The 20,247-nt window shown below is 45.3% G+C and overlaps 2 protein-coding genes and 1 pseudogene across 2 annotated transcripts; 2 read left to right on the top strand and 1 right to left on the bottom strand.

Annotated features, from left to right (window-relative positions):
* Positions 1 to 2,468: 2,468 nt before the first annotated feature.
* On the bottom strand, positions 2,469 to 9,541 carry LOC124665230 (protein ALWAYS EARLY 3-like). Its single transcript, XM_047202651.1, has 16 exons — positions 9,487 to 9,541; positions 8,084 to 8,216; positions 7,850 to 7,945; positions 7,691 to 7,753; positions 7,342 to 7,419; positions 6,594 to 6,771; positions 6,083 to 6,511; positions 5,552 to 5,635; positions 5,305 to 5,453; positions 4,656 to 4,934; positions 4,389 to 4,570; positions 4,006 to 4,288; positions 3,723 to 3,920; positions 3,323 to 3,535; positions 3,093 to 3,227; positions 2,469 to 3,001 (listed from the first exon to the last, which is right to left on the bottom strand). The coding sequence occupies exons 2-16, from the start codon at positions 8,189 to 8,191 to the stop codon at positions 2,804 to 2,806; spliced, it is 2,673 nt and encodes an 890-aa protein (XP_047058607.1). The 5' UTR covers positions 8,192 to 8,216; positions 9,487 to 9,541; the 3' UTR covers positions 2,469 to 2,803.
* A 561-nt stretch (positions 9,542 to 10,102) lies between these two features.
* Positions 10,103 to 13,937, top strand: LOC124664882 (uncharacterized RNA methyltransferase BH0687). The gene is given in 10 exon segments (XM_047202302.1): positions 10,103 to 10,242; positions 10,244 to 10,706; positions 10,798 to 10,983; positions 11,426 to 11,535; positions 12,025 to 12,133; positions 12,266 to 12,421; positions 12,764 to 12,879; positions 12,995 to 13,161; positions 13,421 to 13,551; positions 13,639 to 13,937. Coding segments are annotated over 10 exon segments (1,686 nt in total). The 3' UTR covers positions 13,747 to 13,937.
* Positions 13,938 to 14,654: 717 nt separating this feature from the next.
* LOC124667191 lies at positions 14,655 to 16,837 on the top strand (annotated as a pseudogene).
* Positions 16,838 to 20,247: the final 3,410 nt, after the last annotated feature.

Here is a 20,247-nt window from a genome sequence, read left to right as displayed (position 1 = left end):
CTAAGGTCAAGTATTGTCTTGATCAACTAAGGTATAGTACTTCTCTTATAATTCCTTAGGTGGACATGGTCATGGTTGTCTCATTGGGTTGATATCCCAGGAGAATGCCAGAGATATTATGTTAGAGTTCTTTCCAAGGTATAATGACATAATCATCTGGATATATGGAATGGATCCTCCTCACAAATTTAAGTGTTGCCTCAACTATCTTGAGAATAACACCATAGCTTGAGTTCTCTCATACAGAAATAGCTTATTCTAGGTTATGATGTACTCCTAATACTCTAGTTCAATGGTTGTCTTTTATTCTTAAATAGATAGAACTAGAATTGATATGAATAGTCTCTCTCAATTGGGAATGTCTTGAATAATATCCCAAGGTTGTGTTCTTGAGATGAGGTTTGAATACTTGGATGTATATCCAAGTTTTAGCTCAAGGTTGGTTATTGCCTCTCTAACAATCATTATAGAACTCTCACCTCTCTAGGTTTGGTGTATAATAATATAAATTAGATAAGGATATATATTTTGAAGAGTTGATCTCCTTGTCTTGTTTCTAAGATTAAGGTAGAATGAATACCATGAGGTTCATGGTAGGATCAAGGTTTAGTTTTGTACATGGAGAAGATAAGTCAAGGATGGTTTCTCCATTTTATTGTTACTTGATTTGCAATTAAATGGATGTTTATATGTTATGGCAAGGAATACTATGTTATGGTCTTTTATGAGATCAAGCAATTGATCATTGAGTAAAGTGTTGTTGTGTTAATTTTAGTTCCATTTGATCTAACCCCTTAGATCAAATCATCTTTTCCCCAAAACAAGGTTTTAGCAAAGTCACATTGAGGTTTATAGCGCTTGACTTGATGAGCTACTTCAATTCCACCAAGGTCAAGTGAAACTTCGATTCTTGTGACTGTTTTACTTTAAAGCGCGAAAATTCCCCAGATTTTCTATGCATGAATGCAATGCACACATCTGTTTCCTCTATTTTTGTAACCCCATTACCTGGGATATTACACATAGTGAAAAAAATCTAAACCCCCAATATTCAATGCGTGGAGGAGGCGGCGTTAGAGGCGGCCGTAGAAGTCATGGAGGAGGACCCGCAGCTCGCAAAGTACGAGGCGTGGGAGGAGGTGGCGCTAGTGGCGACCGTAGATGCATTTGCCACGGACGAGCGACAAATGCTGGAGGCGGGGCGGCGTCACCGGGAGGCGGAGTAGCAGCACGCCGACAACAGGGGTGGGAGCAGCTTGCGCTGCGGCGGGAGATGCGGGAGGAGCAGCAGTGTCAGGATGAAATCTACGAGCGGCGATGCTTGGCGGAGATGCAGCTGCGGCTACGGAGGCAGGAGGTGGAGCACCGTCGGCGGCGGGAGGAGGTGGGGTAGCAGCTGCGTCAGGAGGCGGCAGCCGCGGATAGAGCGGCCTACTTGACGTTCGTGGCGGTGAGAGCATCGAAGAGAGCAGCGAACGATCGTCCACCTCCATGGAGCCGGGTGGCCAGTAGGTAGTAGGCTAGAGATGAAGCAGGTTTCGCATATCATCCTTTTTTTTGAGGTAAACACAATATATATATATAAGCACGCAAGCCGCCTCATTAAAAACCTTCCAGTCCCCTTAGGTACCCTGGTAAGGAAAAGAGTGCGTCTGAAACTTGCTGCTCCAACATCAAAGTTTGGTTACATCGTTTATGAGGCTATTAAGAAGAAATCTAGGAGGATCACTATCCCAATTACAAGAAACTTTAGTAGAGAAGCACTCTCTAGCTAAATCATGGGCAACTTCGTTGGCTTCTCTTGGACAATGCTGGAACGTGACACTTCCAATCAGCGATGCCAAATCCACACAATCTGCAAAGATGGCTGAAGCTTCACCCCACCATACTTCACCACCCGAACAAGCTTCAATGACTTCAGTTGAATCAGATTCAATTTGAATATTATGACAACCAAGACGGTTAGCCAGGGCCAAACCCTCACGAACTGCCAAAGCTTCTGATGCATATGCAGATGCTACATTGGGTAAGAAGATAGTAGATGCCGCCACAAACCTTCCATTCGAGTCACGAGCCACTGCTCCCACCGATCCTGCGTAAAATATGAATGATATGAAAATGAAACTATAAGAAAATGTTTAGTTTGTCTTAAAAAAATTCTATCGGCGCAGCCTATTTGGGGACGCTGGTGTGGGAACAACACCCCAAATAGAGTCTCTGCCGACGTTCCTACCAGTGTCTATTTGGGGGCACAGGTGGAGATGCTCTAAACAGCGGTGGGAGCAATAGATTGATGGTTCTACGCAGGTAAGGTCAGGATTCGCCGATAGGAGTAGTCAGCATTCTTGGCTTCTATCCTTCAATACATACACCGAGATGAGATTGTACAAAATAGACAAATCGTAGACAGACATTGCCATTATAACTACTAGAATCATATCAAATTCAGCCGTCTGAATTTGTATTGACAAGAACAAAACAGAGGCCTTTTCTGAACATGTGTACTTTTATTGCCCCTGTGAGAAATGAACTGCACCACTCCAAGCAGGCCCTGAAGAGTTTATTCTTGCAATACTATTATATACACAGATTACAAGGGGGCTGGACAATCAATCCAGGAACTTATCTATGCTACGTTTTCTACTCCAAATGCTGCATAACTAAAGCTCATGTGGGCACAGCGGAGTTCATCTTTACTCCAGATGCCCGGCTTTCCTGAGTAACAGAGGGACACACAGCTGCAAAACCAGTGCCTCTTGAATCTACAGCAGAGGGAGTGAGTGTCTTCCGCAGCTGGGACTACTTACATCAGCATAGCAGAGCTGCCATTGCCAGACGCTGTTGGCACAAGTGCCAGTATCTGGTTTTTGACGACGGAGATACAGCTCTCGATCTCGCTGTAGATTGCGAGGTTCTCTGGACAGCTCGGCCGCAGCATCGAGAAAGCGTGCTCCAAGACACCTGCTATTTTCGCAGGCGGATGCCGGTATTCGCTAAGGTCCTGCATGTTTTGGACAAGGAAGATGAAGTGAGATAAAAACAATACTACTAACCATAGACTACCGTAGATGGGATTCTGTGGACATTTTTACCTTGATTGCAAGGACGGTAGCAACACAGTTCAGTATCAGGCTGGATGGAAGTTGGCCATCACCAAGAGCAGCTTCAGATTCCAGGCAATGCGATGCTTGATTTGATGTACATCTTCCTTCTTCCCGAGATTCAGCCTATGCAACAAAACATCGGCAGCATAATGAGTTGAAATACAATGATACCTTTGATTGCACAGAAGTTGAGAGTTGCCATTTGGACTTCAGCATACCTGCATGGCTTCACCAACCATCTGCTTGGCTTGTGAAAGTGAGTTTTGGACAAATGCAGTAACAAAAGAATCCAGCTCAGTATCGCGAGCACTCATGTTGTTTGCACGACCTCTAGGTTGTGAACTGGCATCCGCGAACTGGAGTGGTGACGCTGTATATCTACCAGAGGTACTCTTGTTGGGTAGCATTTCACAATCTACAGCAGATTCAACCTGTGGATAAATAAATAAATAGATTAATTAGAATTTGCCCCAAGATACCACAACCATAAGCAATTGCATTTTGCAGAACACTCAATGACCGGGCACAGTATTTCATGAACCTGCATAAGCACTGTTATATTCAACCTGACTATTATTTATGCTCCTTAGAAAAACATTGGAAGGAATAAAACCTTACCTCTGACGTTACATGTGGACTACTGGATGGCTCAGATCGAGAAACACCATTTATGATATGGCCACAGCTCTCTTTTGTAGTAAGCTCTGGAATGTGCTCAATATCCACTTTCCGGTGTGCATTATTTGAGAGGGAGTTCCTCTTCTTGAGATGATCAGGCAGATTATCCAGCCAGTTTATAGGCATACAATCAGTGTCCTGAAAAAAAACAGTTCAGTTGTGCACTTCTAGATATAAATATATATCATTTAGTCACAAAGGAACCAAAGCCGCAAATGCATACCTTCACTATATCAACACCTAGATCAGGCCTATCAAACTGCACCTTGTAACAATCCCGCTCCATAAGTAGGACTTTACCGTCACAAAGTTCTCTGCTACTTGGGTGACGAACAATGACATTCTGGCCAACTGAAAAAGGCCGAGCTAGGTCTGCTGGTAGAGAATCCCGCAAACCATCACTTAGTTCAGAATAGTATTTCCTAACATTTTCGCGATAATCCTCAAGTTTTTCCTTTTCTACTGCCAGAAAGTGGTCAGAAAAGCGGCGGGGCTTGCCAAGAGAACTGCAGGTAAAAGATTATTCAGTGTATGCAAATAGACAAAGCATGTACAAACAGGGACAAAGAACAAATGCTACAAATTCCAGGGTTTGCAAGTTACTACCTTCGGATTGTGCTCCACTCAGATCGAGTGAGCCTTGACAGATGGCTCAATTTTGCAAAATTTAAGTAGTTCACAAATTCATTATTCATAAACCATGGATAATCAACTGCACTGTAGAACCACTCGTATGTACACCATCTACGAAGTGATTCAGATGACAAGCAATGGAGCAATTTGGTTGCCTGAAAATGGAAGAGTCACAACTTAGGAGATAAGTATCACATGGTAGTATCTGAATGTGCAGTTTTTGATTAACTATGACTGTACCTGTAAATTATCTGCACCTTCATTGCAAAACACATGCTTTGTTCTGCATGGTATTTTGGATTTTCTTTTGCTTTTCCTTGACATATTTATTTGAGAGTCAATTTCCATCGGTGCATCAGAGGATACTTCAGCAGAAATATTTGCAGTTGATTCAGGTAAATCTGTTGCCCCTTTTTCAAAGTCAGGATTCAAGGAGGGCCGCTCGGTGGTATCAACCTGACGTGCCTCTGGTATAACTGAAGAATTGCCAGAATTGCTTTGTTGTTCTTCAGCCAGCACCTGTGGAAAAAATATGACAAAAAGGGAATTGTCATCAGATTAACTGGAGTAATACTGGAGAACACATCAGTTTTGACAGTTTTTTAGGTGCACTTTCAAGAAGTAAACATAAGTTAGTGGGCATCTATTGATAACAATGGATGTCTAATTGAGAAGAAACAAAGGAATGCCTTCCCATGAATGCCAACCAAGCCTATAATTTTATGAACATAATGTGACCCAACATAATATGAACAACTACTAGAAGCTGCCACGGAAAACTAGAAAACAAACATTAATGACCCGAATAAAGTTTGTGTTCTATATGAGCCCAAAAGGGACCTTGTAGAACTTGGATTCAGACAACATAGTTCAATTCACAATATCTTACCTCTCCATCTAATAACTTATTTCTTCTTTTCTTCTTTGCAGTGGAAGCACTGGATTCACTGGCTTGCTTCCTTTGTTTAGATTGATCAACTGGGGGAAGCACTTCCTCCTGTCTATGAGATGATGCAGAAGTTCTCTTTCCAAGTGCACCTAGGTCATTAGATGAAAAAGGGGAAGCATCAGCCACACATAACATTCCTGAGATAACATATAATGTAACAGGACAAATTAGGAGAAATATGGCTAACCTGAAGGAATATTAATCTCAGGCTGCGGCATTTTACTGGGCACGGTCACCAGACTCTCCAATACATCTAAGACCATCATCTCATCTGCAAAAATAAACAGGAGACAGAATTTTACAATACTGATAATGATTAGTACTAAGCATTACTAATGAGGGTTAATCACATATGCCAAGGAAGCTCCACTGAACAGAAATTCAGTAGCAGCACAAACAATGATGAATAGTTAATCAAACATTATGGACATGTTTTTCATTTAGACTGCATTTCCTTCGCCACCTCATGGCTCTGTGATTATTTGGACAATAATTTTCTAATGAGCTACATACATACTCCCTCCATCCATAAAAGGATGTCTCAACTTTGTCTAAATTTGCATGTATCTACACACTAAAATATGTCTAGATACATGCATATTTTATCAAAGTTGAGACATTTTTTTTATGGGCAGAGGGAGTAATTTCTAATTCCAGAAAGAGGACGTCTGTTTGCTGCCAATGACAAGGGGAAGCAACCAATTGGTTCAAAAAATACCTGGAGAAAATAACTGACTAAGTCTCTGATAATCATCTAAATTATTCCTTTCTTCAGCCACCATCGTGGTTCCAAGCTCAACTTTACTGGTCTGGGCTTCGTCCGTGCTTTCCTGAATTCTTCTCTTTTTCAAATGTTGTTGGGTCTGAGATATCTCCGTGTCTCCAGTTCTTCTGATTTCCAAGAAAGTCTGACCCTCAGCAACCTTATTTGCTTCAGTGATTCCTGAGCTTCCATCAGGAGAGCATTCATCCATTGCAATGACGGTGCCATCATCATTTATGTCTTCCTTAGTATTTTTTGAAGAACTGACAATGTTTTTAATTTGTGGTGTGCTGTTGTAGGTAGCATTTATGTCTGAAGGAGCTATAACCGGTACACGAGGGGTACGTTTCTCAACAGGATGACGTCTGATGCATCTGACAAGTTCTGACAAGAACAACAAGAAATTATCAAAACTACATTTAAGGGGAAATTGAAAGAGATGGCATATTTGCGTTGCAATTCTTGCCTCCATAGTATAGTTCCTTGAAAGAAGATGTAAACCCAGCAACACTCATTTCCTCATATGTAAAGGCATCATGAGGGTGGAGTGCTGCATTTTCTTTATGCTGCGCAGCTTCTCCACGTCTCCGTCGCTTCCCAGATGATCTAACTATCTGATCAGTTTCTTTATGACTTGGGGATTCCTGCCATTGGGGAATTTGATGATAGTGAAATTCAGAACTAGATTAAATTCCTTAGAAAGTTTTATCATTCATGGCTTTAACACGTATATTCATGTACTGTATTTCCTTCCCTAAACAAATGTTTGCTGGATAATCACCCATTTGTAGAAAATCATACTTCAGAGCTTATGAAATGCAAACAACAATTTAATGAATGCAATGTCACTATCCAAATTACTTCCTCCGTTCCATATAACTGTCGCAGATTTGTCCAGATACACGAATCTAGACAAATCTGCGACAGTTAATATGGCCCGGATGTAGTAGTACAGTAATAACAATCATCACTTTAAAACTTGCACTAATCCTATACTCATCACCTTTCTATACTTAGGGCCCTCCTACAGTATCATATGGTACTGATAGATAGGCAACACTATAACTGAACTGTGAAGGAGCAGAAATCGTAAAACCATTCACATGTTACTGAACCGACCAAAAAAGAGAAAAAAATATGGAGATTTAACAATTCCAGAAACCCAAGTAAACAGCAGCTCAAACGTTCAACAAAAAAAAACATCAAAATCTTACCAGAACATTGTGATGACCAGTAACCAATGCAATAAATCCCATGGCAGTACCGTCACGCTCCGGAAGAGACAAGAAAGTCTACAACAATAAATGTCAGTCTACAAGTATTTTAAGGCTCGCTTAAGAAAATTAAGTCATGCCAAATACTGTGAAAAGTACTGCAGGCTGAACTACACTAGCAATAATTTATGAATTTCCGTTGGAACATGAACCTAAAGGTAAAATATTAGTGTCCTGTTCTATGTGAGTGAATTACCATCTTTGGTTTACCAAACATAGAAAATGATAGAAGATGCAAGACTGTAGACTTTGCAGCTAGGACATAATAGCATTAGAAACAATTACTCACCCGATGTGCACTGTAAAGAGCTTCTACCATGTCAGTCGATTTGCTACCAATTACTGCACTGACCTACAAAGAGTCAACAAACAGCTTTATCACCATGCTTCAAAAGGTACCTAGGAGAGAAAAGAACCAGAGACAAATGTAAAAAATTGAGAACCGAACCTTTTTCCAGTTTTTCCCATGTCGGCGGTAGGCTTCATAAAAGAGCATCAGCTCATCCTTGCTCCATTGAGGACCCAAGTCTGACATCTTCCTCTTCTGAGAAATCAAAACCTTTTAGTGCAAGAGCAAAGAGCATGTAAATCATCTTAAGAAAGGGGAAATGTGGTGCACTGGTGCTACAGCTACTGGTCACTGTCTAGAATCAATATATCATCAAGTCTTGCTATATCTTACTTTAAGTTTCATCTTGCTTGAACTAGTTGGATCCTCATGATACTGTCGATCCTCGTGTTTTTTTATTGTGATCCTGGGGATTGTCCGAGAACCTTTTGCTGGACCCATTAGAATCGCCCCTGACTTGAGACCGCTGCAGGCCAGAAAAGCATGCTCAGTATGCAGTAGTCATTAACCCATAATCCCATATATGATTAATAGTTAATACTTAATACCAACAAGAGTTACACAGAGAACCAAAACAACAATGCTACTTAGTTCTAAAATCTCCTCCCACCTTCAAATGTTTTTTAAAAAATCTCTCAACTAAAGAAATAAAATTATACATGTTCGCAAACCAAGATACAAAACCACCTCATTCAGTAATCCATTTCGTAATCACTAGTCAGATTTGAAGTTATCATCTTGGCCTCTTGGGGGACGAGAAGAAACCGTAAAAGGAGCCCAGCCAAGTCACCGAGACCTACCTAAGACCAAACATGAAAAGAATTTCATTCCTGAAGTCTACACTCCGCGAAACTCTAGTGAGGGGTTCACCTCGCCATGGTACATTCCAAATTTACCTAAACGTTGTTAGAAATCTACCCAGATGTTCAAACATCAGGAACGACAAAGGACCCAAAACTCAGAGAAGACCAAAGCCGCTTGCGCATCTTAATCCAATAGAACTATTTTCCCCAGCGAATTCTCCATAAAAAAACAGAATTTTGATGGCCCACAACCAAAATCTTCTCTTTGGTCGTCCAAAGCAATGTACGCCGCATCAAGCTGAGGCATCCACCAAGTTAGATAAGATCCGTGAGTAGATAACAGAAGTAGGATACTAATCGGAGAGGGAAGGAGAGATTTCTGAGAAAATCGTAACAGTAGATTCCAGGAGCGCGGGCGGCCGAGGAAGCAATCTCATAAGAGATCAGAACGCATGAGAGAATCACAGCTGAAATCCCCCACAGAGCACCCAGTAAAACGAAACGAACGCCCATAAATCTCAGGATTCCAATCGCGCGAGGAATAATTCGCGACCGAATCGTCTCTAGGAACTGGTCCCCGAGCGACGGAGCGAACCTCGAGAGAGAAGAAACCATCTAGTAGAAAATTCAACACACAGGACGCAAATTCCCCATCGGAGAAGATGCATGTTAACCCGAACCAAAAACCCCCCGCAAGGAGCCCCCACCAAAACGAACGAACGGAGGGGGGGAAATCCGCCTAGGACGAAGCAAGAGATTGCTCCGACCAACCTAGCGAACGCCGGAAGCAGCCGCAAACCGCGCGCAGAACAGCCCAAAACCCACCGCGGAAATCCCCACGGCCTCCCTCCGGCCGCACCCGGAGGCCGACCGAAACCCATCTCATCCGAGATTACGCGAAATTCCAGCAACGGATTCGCAGGAGAAGCTCACCTGCCTCGGATCTGGGGCGAATCGCGCTCCGAGAGCACCCGCGCGCGCAGCTCGTCGGCTCGCGCGGCGACGACGACCAGCGCCGGGACGGCGCGCACCTGGCCCTGGCCCTCTCTCTCCGTTGGGCGGCGTCCGCCGGGAGGAGAGCCACCGCCGCGCGGGTAGGGTTCGCGGGCTCCTGCGGCGGTGGCGGATCGGAGGCGGCGGCGAGAGGTGGTGGTGGCGGTCGGTTGTGTTGGCTTGGCGGGCGCTGGATACAAGTAGGGAGAGGAGAGCAGCGAGGGCGGGTGGGAGGGCGCGCCTGCGAGGTGGGTGGACTTCCAGGGGCCTCGATGTAAGTTTGCCCGTTTGAAAATTAGGGTCGGGGATGGAAGTATTCGGTTTCGACAACGCGCCGCGACGTGGGCCGTGGGCCTTCCAGTGGGCTTTCGAAGTTCAGATCGTGCGTGGGCTTTGGAAGCCTAGGCGATCCTGGCTGTTTTGCGACAAGGCCCCCGTCAAAGACAGATATTGTAGTTTCAGGTGTGTAGTTCGCTAACTGAACAGTGGGGCCAGAGTCTTACCACCATCCTCGGCCATCTCCACCGTCCGCCGCCAATCCACACCCGCCGCCACCATGGCCGCGGCCGGCGCCATCTGCCCGCTCACCGGCGCGCTGCTCCGCCGCCGCATCCCTCTCCACCACCACCGCCGCCGCCTCCTCGCCATCACAGCCACCGCCTCAGAATCCCCCGCCCCCGCGCCCACCCCATCCCAGCCCGCCGCCGCCTCCGCCGCGCGCCAAAGGCTACTTCCCGAAGAAGAACGAGGTCCTGGAGCTCACCTGCGAGGCGCTGGCCTTCAAGGGCAAGGGCGTCTGCAGGGTGGACGGCTCCACCTTCGTGCTGCTCTGCGACGGCGCGCTCCCGGGCGAGCGCCTCCTCGCGCGCGTGCGCCGCCTCCGCCGCGGCGCCTTCGCCGAGGCCGCCAAGCTCAGGACGCTCGCGCCCCACCGCGACGCCGTCGAGGCGCCCTGCCCGCTCGCCGCCGACTGCGGCGGATGCAAGAGCCAGTCCCTCGCCTACTCCGCGCAGATCCACCACAAGCACGTCCAAGTCCGCGACCTGCTGGTCAATTTCGGCAAGTTTGACCCCAGGACCTTGGAGACCTCGGATGATCCCGATGCCGCCATCCTTAAGCCCATCGTGCCGTGCGATGAGATATTTCGGTACAGGAACAAGGTGAGGTTACTGGGGTTTGGGGTTTAGGAGGGGTTTAATTTGGGGTCAGGAATGTGACCGACACCGTTTTGGATGCTTTCGTGTTTTGCAGATGGAATTCTCGTTTGGGACCAAGAGGTGGATGAAGAGGGAGTGGAAGGAGGAGAAACCGGAGGAGGTGGACAAGGGGGAAGAGCTGGAGACTGATGGTTATTCGCTTGGCCTGCATGCACCAGGGTTCTTCGACAAGGTGCTTCATGTCGAGACGTGTTTGCTGCACAGTGAGCCGGCAGATAAGGTAATGAACTGGTTGATGATGATGTACTTATTGGATTCAATGTGTCAGTAACTTAGTAGTATTGAAGTTTTAGGTTGGTTGGCATGGGTTATTAGAGGCATATATAGGGTCCAAGTTGTCTGCCATAAGATTGCTAGGATGGTTTTGCTTATTACACGGAACTATATTATGATCATTGTTTACCACAAGTTTAGAACTGTTGTGTGCCATATTGCATTGGTAATGCTATGTCGGTGTGGAGTTAATAAGTCTGATCCACTTCTGGGTTCATCGTGTTAACTGGTGGTGGTGGTGGAGGCTGGCTTTCGTTTGCTTGTTCACCTTTTAATATGACTATGCTATTGTACTATCATTCAGTTTCTGAGCACACAGCCTATTGGTTATTAGTGTTCTTTATTACAGGTGATGGAATGTTGAATTGATTAGTTGCTAATTTCCATAGGTTCTTGCAGTTGTTCAAGAAAGTTGGACGGATCCAGCTCTTGGCCTCACGCCTTATGATGTCTACAAGCACGTTGGGTTTCTCAAGCATCTTATGATAAGAACTGGAAGGTATGGTGGTCCATCTAATTGTGTTTTTCCCTTGTTCCAACAGTAATGCAGCTGATGTTGTATCTCGCTTGCCATGAACTGGAATGTGCATTTTGATTCGTAGTATGATAATGTGATATCATATCGTCTGTTTACTGCATGTGAATAATTCTAGACATGTTGATATTATTAGTTTATTACTAGTACAACATAACTTAGGAATGGTACTGATGCAATGGATTCAGATAAACCACTGTAACATAATATTGAACTGGTAAACGGTGCTTTTACTTTTTGTATCTTTGCCCTCATTAGTTCATTAACCATGTATCTATATCTAAAAAGGCATTATCTACAAATAAGTATGGTTGATAAAGCTGGGACAACGGACAAGCCATGTTGTTTCCCACCAAACAAAGGAGCCATTCAACCTTTTGTTACCTTTTGAGCAAACTTTGTGTATGATTGCCACTTTCTAAAGATTCCATTTTGTTTGTATTTCTTTTCCAGAAACGTCAGCACTGGAGCTCCAGAAGTGATGGTCAATTTTGTGACATCATGTTATGAACCTGAGCTACTGATGCCTCTTGTTGATAGAATCACAAAAATACCTGAAGTGGTACATAATTGGATCTTTTCTGACATGATGTTTAATCCTTTGGCTAATCATATACTACGTATCCAGTAGAGCACATGTATGTGGTACCTATCTTGGCTATCCGATGTTGATATTAATGTCCTGCTAATGTAGGTTAGTGTTGTAAATAATGTCAACACATCTGTTGGGAATACATCTGTGGGTGAACAAGAATATACCTTGTATGGGAAACCGACCATTACAGAGATGTTGAGAGGACTTACATTCCAGATATCCGCCAACTCCTTTTTCCAGACTAATACAAAACAGGTTTGTTCATGTTTTATAAATGATGAATCAATGCATTATTTTCCACTCACAATTATATAAATGATGTGCCTCTTCAGTTTTTATGTTTATTTTTCAATAGAAGCATGCACATAGCTTTAAGAAATAACATATACGATGAGTCTGCATATTTACCAAGCTCTACAAACTAGTAAATGGCAGAAATATGATTTTTGAAATGGAGTCCTTTTCTAGTGGTGTAGTAATGGCAGAAATATGATTTTTGAAATGAAGTCCTTTTCTAGTGGTGTAATAGCTGGGTGTTTAGTACTTGCGACTAATTCTTGAATGACTGCGTATGAAAGTAGCGTGATTTCCTTGCAGGCTGATGTTCTTTATAAGCTCATTGAAGAGTCTGCTGACCTTAAAGGAGATGGCTCTGAGATTGTTCTTGACTTATTTTGTGGAACTGGAACCATTGGCCTGACCCTTGCTAGAAGGTGGGTTTTCTTGTAGCAGTAGCTATTGTGAGAGAACAACTGTACCAGTGAGAGGGAAACTTCTATATCTGGTTAATATAAAACTAGAGTTGCTAAACATTCTTCTTTTGCCCAGGGCAAAGCATGTTTATGGATATGAAGTTGTCCCTGAAGCCATTGCGGATGCTCAAAAGAATGCTAAGTTGAATGATATCAGTAATGCTACATTTGTTCAGGGAGACCTCAACAAAATCAGTGAAACATTTGGGAAGGAATTTCCGAAGCCTGACATAATCATATCAGGTTTGTCTTGCTTAGTACTCCCATATTCACTCATCTCAAGAATTCATGAAACGAAGGGAGCAGTTAGGCTATTTGCCATTACTCTTCGGTACCTAAATTCACTCATCTCCTGATGCATCTAGTCTAGATTTAAGAAAACAAACATTGTTTCTGAATTTTGTCTTAAAAGTATCCACTAGCTGCTTACATCACCTTTATATAGAGAGCTTTCTTTGGTGTTAAGACTTAAGACCTAATTTGGAGTCAATGAATTCTTCAGATCCTAATCGACCAGGGATGCATATGAAGTTAATCAAGTGGTTGCTAGAAGTTAAAGCCCCTCGAATAGTGTATGTCTCGTGTAATCCAGCTACGTGTGCACGCGATTTGGACTACCTGTGTCATGGCGTGGTATGCTCTGTCCTACTGTTGGCAGCTTTTTAGTATTTCGGGTCTGTTGCAATGCTAAAGCTGATTTTTCATTGAATTTACCTGCAGGAGGAGAAAGGTTTGAGCGGATGCTACGAGCTGAAGCGTGTAATACCTGTAGATATGTTTCCCCACACTCCTCATATTGAGTGCGTGTGCTTATTGGAGCTGTGCTGATTTTCACTTCCATTCAGCTAGAGCCACAAGATGGTTTTTGTTTGCTTCCTGGGCCTGCCTAGTGTTTCCCTGATAATGGTTTCTTCTGCTCTTCTAAGTTATAACCATCTTCTTGCTCATGATTCAGAGATTGTTATATTGTGAAACGGGATTTTTTTTATGTAGAGCATAGTGAGGTATTTGATCTAACATTTTCATATTGTTTTATCTGGTCTACCTGCATGCATAGCTGAGGAACATATTTCCTTCTATGTGATATTTCATCCTGGCCTATCATGTACTCCCTCTGATCGCGATCGGAGGGAGTATTGGTCTGTTACTGAGGCCATTTGGAAGTTTACCAGACGTGTTGAATGTATTCTTCAGTTAACATATCTCAAACAGAAGACCCAGAGTGACCCACTACGTGACTTCCCCTGCTAATTGTGGCTGAACCTTTACGCTCGCATCCTAAATAAGACTCTGGGGAAATTTTGACCATTATTGAGTTAATGTGTATTGTTGCGGTCGATATTTTCTGTAAACAGTATAAATTGTATGCATGTGTCTGATCTCCCGGTGGTGTTACGAAATTAAATTTGTTTCAGGAACTTGGCTCCTGTGGTTCGTGTTTTCTTAAACTGAAATTTGGCGTGGGTTTTGCAGAAGTCTCAGTATATAACTGAAAATACAGAAAGGAAAAGTTAGGTGATCTTTTTAAAAATATATCTTGGCTTTGGGCCTTAGTCCAGAAATAGGAAAAGTGGGCCAGGCCGTTGTCCCGAGGCTATGCCAATTGGTTTGCAAAATATCGTCAACAAAAAAAATCACACGAAGCTGAAGCTGCTTTGACGTTTCCAGCTTATACTCTTCAGAGTATCTCTACCAGTAGGAGCCACCACGGCGGAAGCTACCTCAGAGGTTCAGACATGTCAGAGGCCGGCGATCCCCTGGACTCCCTCCCGGCGGCGATCCTCGCCGACGTCCTCGGCCGCGTGGCCGACACAGGGGACCTCGCGGCGTGCCGCCTGGCCTCGCGCGCGCTCCTCGCCGCCTCCTACCACTGTCCGCGGGTGAGCCTCAGCGCGGCCGCCCGCGCACGCCGCCGCCGCCGCGAGGGCGGGGGTGGGGCCGCCTTCCGCTCGGCCGCCGCGAACGTCGCCTCGCTCATCGGGCCGTACCTTCGCTCCCTCGCGCTCGACGCGTCCGAGGGGCATGGTTTCCCCCAGGACGCCATGTGGGTGGAGGAAGGGGAGTTCGACGAGGGCGACGACCTGCACCTCACCTGCGGGGAGTCCGTCGCGTCCTGGGCGGCCACTGCCGCTGGTCCCGCCCTCTGGGAGGTGGACATCGCCGACTTCTGGCCCCAGTCGTGCTGGCGGAAGGCGGAGGCGCTGCCTGTTATCTCCAACTTCTGTCAGTCTCTTTCTCTCTCCAAATTTTGAGCTAAATTTACTGTTAAATGATGCGCCGCTTTGCTCTAAAAACTGGATTTCGAGTTAAATTTTTGTTTCGCCAATGCGCATTTGTAAAGAAAATAAGAAAGGTGAGGGGGACCATGTTGGGGAATGGCTTGTTTACTGAATTTGTTTCATCAGTAAACCCTGTTTCCTGCTGAAGCTCATAGCTAGTTTTCCTTGGTAGAAATAGCAGGGCTATTAAAAACAAGAGAATGTATTCATGTCTCTGTAGCATCCCAATTTGAATCAAAAAGTGATATTTGCCCATTTCATTAACCCGATGAACGAACAGAAGACAGCTGAATATGCTTTGGTTCACAGCGGTATTGGTTTGGGAATCTCGGTAACTAAGCCAATACACTTGTTTCAGTATTTAGTAGATGTTGATGTATTCAGATGTATATACCTTCTGCAAGGTTAAGCCACATCCGCAATACCCGCTTTTGTACTTTATTATATTCTACATATTTAACCGTTTAACTTGGTAACACTTCATGCATCTCACACTAAATTTTCTCATGCAGGTCATAATCTCGTTAAACTGAAGCTGAAAAATGCATGGCTATCTGTTGCTCGGCTCAAGATAATGCCAAATCTGACTCATCTGGCACTTGAGTTCATTAGATTAGATGACGAGGACCTCAGCGCACTGAATAGATGTTTCCCTTGCCTTGAGACTCTCAACCTTATTGGAGTCGGAGGGCTTAAGGACCCGAAAATTGACCTTCCTCAACTGAAGACTTGCTGCTGGGAGGTATCAAATATTCCGCGGTCTCTAACTATCCACGCGCCTAAATTGGTTTATCTCGAGTTAAAGTGTGTTCACCCAGAAATTCTCATCTTAGACATTCCATCAGTGTCTACTTTGAAACTCACCATTGATAAGCTTGGCCCAACTGTCCAAGCTGATGGCCTTGTGAGTTTGACAAATCTTCGGATCGAGTCACTTGATCTAGATTCCCTCCTGCAGTTGTTTACAAGCGGTCGAAATATCAGGACACTAGATCTTGAGCTACCAGTTTATGCAGACTGCATAGACCTTTATGATGCGGTGAATCCGGACTATCTAGTTCAGCTGTTTGCCAGAGTCACTGAAGTCAAGCTGTCACCAAGATTTTCATGTCAACTGATGAGATTCCAGTGGTCTGTATGAATCGTGAGATTACAAGCTGTTTGAAGAAACTTCTGGTTCATCTACCACCATCAGAAATCACTGATTGTCCGTTTGTACCCTTGCTTAACAACTGTGCACCGTCGTGCGAGGTGACTGTTCTTTTCCATGCCAATTCCAGTGCGGCTGTTCGTCAAGCTGCAGCATCAGTTTGGCCACTGGGTTTTCCAGGCATCACATGGCAATGGGGTACTTGGCAATAGGTACTTCAAGGCCATCAAGAATCATATAAACTGGCACTGCCTGTGAGTGACACTTCTGTCGACGAAGCGCATTCACAAGTGTCTGAAGCTGGTTGCTTTGCTCATGGCACATCCTTGATGGCCAAGGTCCTGTTGTACTCTAGCACTGTACACGGATGTGTTGTCCTACTAGATTATATGTACTTTTATGTTAGCATATGAAACAGAAACAAATGTGCAGTGAGCATCCTTTGTCCTAACATAACCATAGGTGGTTATGATAGTTGCGCTTTGCACTCCCTGTCTGTCAACCTTGTACACTGCATCTCAGTATACTTTTTGTCCCGCCAGCCACATCACATACCCGTGGAAATGAAAGAAAAGATCGAGCTTAAGACGATTCCCTTGCGGAAAGAAAAGAAAAAGCTCTACCATTTCCACCTGATATGTCAAAACCGATTGACTAATAAGGGGAACCTCAGACTCGATTGATTATGTCACTATGTATTGCTTAATCATCCTCCTAGAAGGCGGCAGAATGTGATATACTCATGCGGGTCAAGAAGATTCTTCCTAATCTACTTCGTCCTTTCTGGCGATGAATGGATGCGTTGCTCAAATGTATCTTGCTACTGTATGTTCTTGTTTTGTGTGAAATCAACCCAAAATAAAAGGAGCGATTTTTTTTTTTCGAAACGGAGGCCAAAAGTTTTGCCTCATCCATTAGTTAAGTAGAAAGTGCTGAATTTTTAAGAGAAAATCGGTCGAAAACCTATAACAAGCCCACACCCACCCACACATCGCCGCGAGGGGCACACCCAACCAGCGTGCCTACCCACAAAAATTATATAAACGTGAAGCTTAAGTCGACCTATGTCTAACAGATGTCTCCTCAAGAACATGCCGACAACTTCGATTCTAAAGACGAGCCCCGAAGTGGAGATGTGAAAGGCCCGAGCTGAAGAATACCTTCACTGCCGCTCTCGTAGGTCATCGTACATTGCCCAAAGGAAGCTACGACTTCACAACAAAAAGTTACCAACACGAAGACATTCATACATGCCGGAATGGAGCCGACTAACAGAATCTTGCCGCTACCAAACCTTGCTCTTCATCATTGTCGTTGCCTCACAAGCCTCTACACGGAACTCCCACATCTCTGGTTGACCTCCTGCCAACCTAGATGTTGTGTGTGTCAAGCCTGGCGGGGTACGCGAAGGGGATTACCGAGTTCAAGACGGTGCCCTCAAGAGGGCAAACAACGATGGGACGATGCCGTCGTCTGATCTCGCAAAGCGGGATCTAGGCTTTCACCCAAAGACTTGAACCCGAGGGTAGCAAAGGTCGCTGAGCTCCACGACTGCCTCCCAAGAAGGACGGCGACATCCACAGACGTCACACGGATAGGCTTTCACCTGGAGCAATCGAGCCCCCACATCCTCACGTGGCTAGACAGCAAGACGAAGACCTAAGCGCCGCCAGCCCACACCTCACTGACACACAACTCTCCGTTAAACTTGGCTTGAGGAGTTGAGGGAACACTTTAGTCAAAAACGCCCAGTTGTGCAATTATTATCTCTATAATACTGGTACTTATAAATATCTTCAGTTAAAAATACAAAACAAGTTTACTACTTCCTCTGTCCTAAAAAAAATTACTTAATTTTGTCTAGATACAAAGGTATATACTCCTTATGTCCAACCAAAAATATCTTAACTTCGTTAAATTTTGAATGAATCTAGACATTATCTAGTAGGTAGTTTTGATAAAGTTGAGGCACTTTTGATGGAACGGAAACGGAAGGAGTAGATAATATTTTTGTTATAGATACATTTGTATCTTAAAAACATTGAGCAGCTATTGGAAAGGAGGGAGGTACACCATTTCACTCTGCTCACCAACCAACACGACCACGACGAAGCTACCTCACAGTGTCACATATGTCAGAAATCGGCGACCCCCTCGACTCCCTCCCGTCGGGGATCCTCGCCGACGTCCTCGGCCGCGTCGCCGACACAGGGGACATCGCCGCGTGCCGCCTCGCCTCGCGCGCGCTCCTCGCCGCCTCCTACTACTGCCCCCGGGTCCGTGATGTAGCCCCGGTCACCGACGTCGCTACACCAAGACCAACAAGCCCCCCAAGTGGACCGATGACACGGGCCCGAGTTAAAGCGCTACACGATAAGGTGAACTCTATCCTCGCTACTCTTGACCTTGATACACCGTTGGACGGAATGCTACCTCATGCCGACACTTTGTGTGTTATTAGGTACAAGGGTCATCAAGGAAACGAGGAAGAGGAGGCACCATTCACCAAGGAAGAAGAAGCTGAAGCCAATGGACTAAAAGAAGAAGAAAGAAAGAAGGAAGAAGAAGAAAGGAAGAAAAAGAAACAAGAAAAAGAGAAGAGGAGGGTGGAGCCTCCAGGGAGAAGGAGGCCGGAGCCTCCAGGCCATGAGGGGCCGGAGCCTCCACCCCTGGTCGCGCGCGTGGAGGGAAGACCGGTAGTACCGGCCCCTCCTGGCCGGTACTACCGGCGGGCACTGAGCGGAGCCTCCAAGACCGCCCGCGGGAATGATGAGGAGGTCGGTACCTCCGGCCATGGTACCGGCCGGGGTACCGCTCGCGCGCCCAGTCCCCCAGTATACTTTGCCTCAAATTGATGTGCTCCCCGGTACCATGGCCGGAGCCTCCGCCCGATGGTACCGCTCGCACGCGAATTGGCCCGAATCTGAGACGCTGTTTCGCCATCCGACGGTTGTAATTTAATTAGCCTTTACCCAAATTACCCTTGACTCAGAGATGAGCTATTTGTATCCCCGTACTCCTCATTTGCTAGGGTTAGACATAGACTTGGATAATTCTTAGAGCTTAGCTCATCTTTGGGATTATCTCCTGTGTTTCATCAAGGCTACTCTTGTTGAGATTAATAGTTGTGTGTGAGATTCTAGTTTAACCACTCTCTCTCCCGCACAAGTGTTCGTCTACAACACCGATCTCTCACACCGGGATTCAACCTCTTGGTCTCTCCTAGTGTGATTCTACCGGCGTGGTTTGTCGAGCCATGGGAGTGTAAGTCGATTGTATCGGGTTTGTGTGCGTGTGTGTTCATCGTGTTCATCTCGTTCTTCGTTCCTCTACTTTTCCCCTTTTGATTTCGGGTCGATTTCGCAAGATTGGGCCACAAATTGGGTCTTAGACCTCATCATATGGTATCAGCAGCTCAAGGTTACCGCGAATTTGACCCCCCACCCACCCAATTTCGTTTCTAAAAAATTTCCCAAAAATCTCCAAAAAATAGCCCTAATTGCCTTTTGACAGATCTGCGATTTTGTTGAGTTTTGAGTGGTTTTGGTCCATTGATTCGGTGTTATTAGTGTTGATCTACTATTTCCCCCACTTTCTATCCACAAATTTCATCGTTTCTCTTCATTTGGGTTGATTTGGTTTGAGCTCCTCAAGAACAGGAGAGAGAAAAGGGAAGAACAGGCAACTTCACGTGGAGAAGAAGCAGGAGCGGTACCCCCACTCCCTGAGCGGTACCTCCAGGCAGGGCACGGGTGGAGGCTCCAACCTCCACTACCGGCCGCCACTACCGCTCACCACTACCGCCCACCACCCAGCCGCCACCACCGCTCGCCTCTCCAAGCCGGCCACCACTTCCCTCCCCCACCACCGCCGACCAACACCACCACCCCCTCTCCACCA

Source organism: Lolium rigidum, chromosome 6 (genome assembly GCF_022539505.1).
Source record: "Lolium rigidum isolate FL_2022 chromosome 6, APGP_CSIRO_Lrig_0.1, whole genome shotgun sequence".
In the NCBI taxonomy this organism is placed as follows: Eukaryota; Viridiplantae; Streptophyta; class Magnoliopsida; order Poales; family Poaceae; genus Lolium; species Lolium rigidum.
The sequence above is the reverse complement of the archived record's forward strand: the minus strand, read 5'-3'. Positions and strand labels throughout refer to the sequence as shown.

Bases quoted from the DNA above. Each gene is read 5' to 3' on its own strand.
- LOC124665230 (XM_047202651.1), bottom strand. From the start codon at position 8,191: ATGGGTCCAGCAAAAGGTTCTCGGACAATCCCCAGGATCACAATAAAA. The intron at 4,571-4,655 runs GTACAGTCATAG...TTCCATTTTCAG, and splicing joins AAGGTGCAGATAATTTACAG to GCAACCAAATTGCTCCATTG. The intron at 3,002-3,092 runs GTAAAAATGTCC...CAAAACATGCAG, and splicing joins CTACCGTCCTTGCAATCAAG to GACCTTAGCGAATACCGGCA.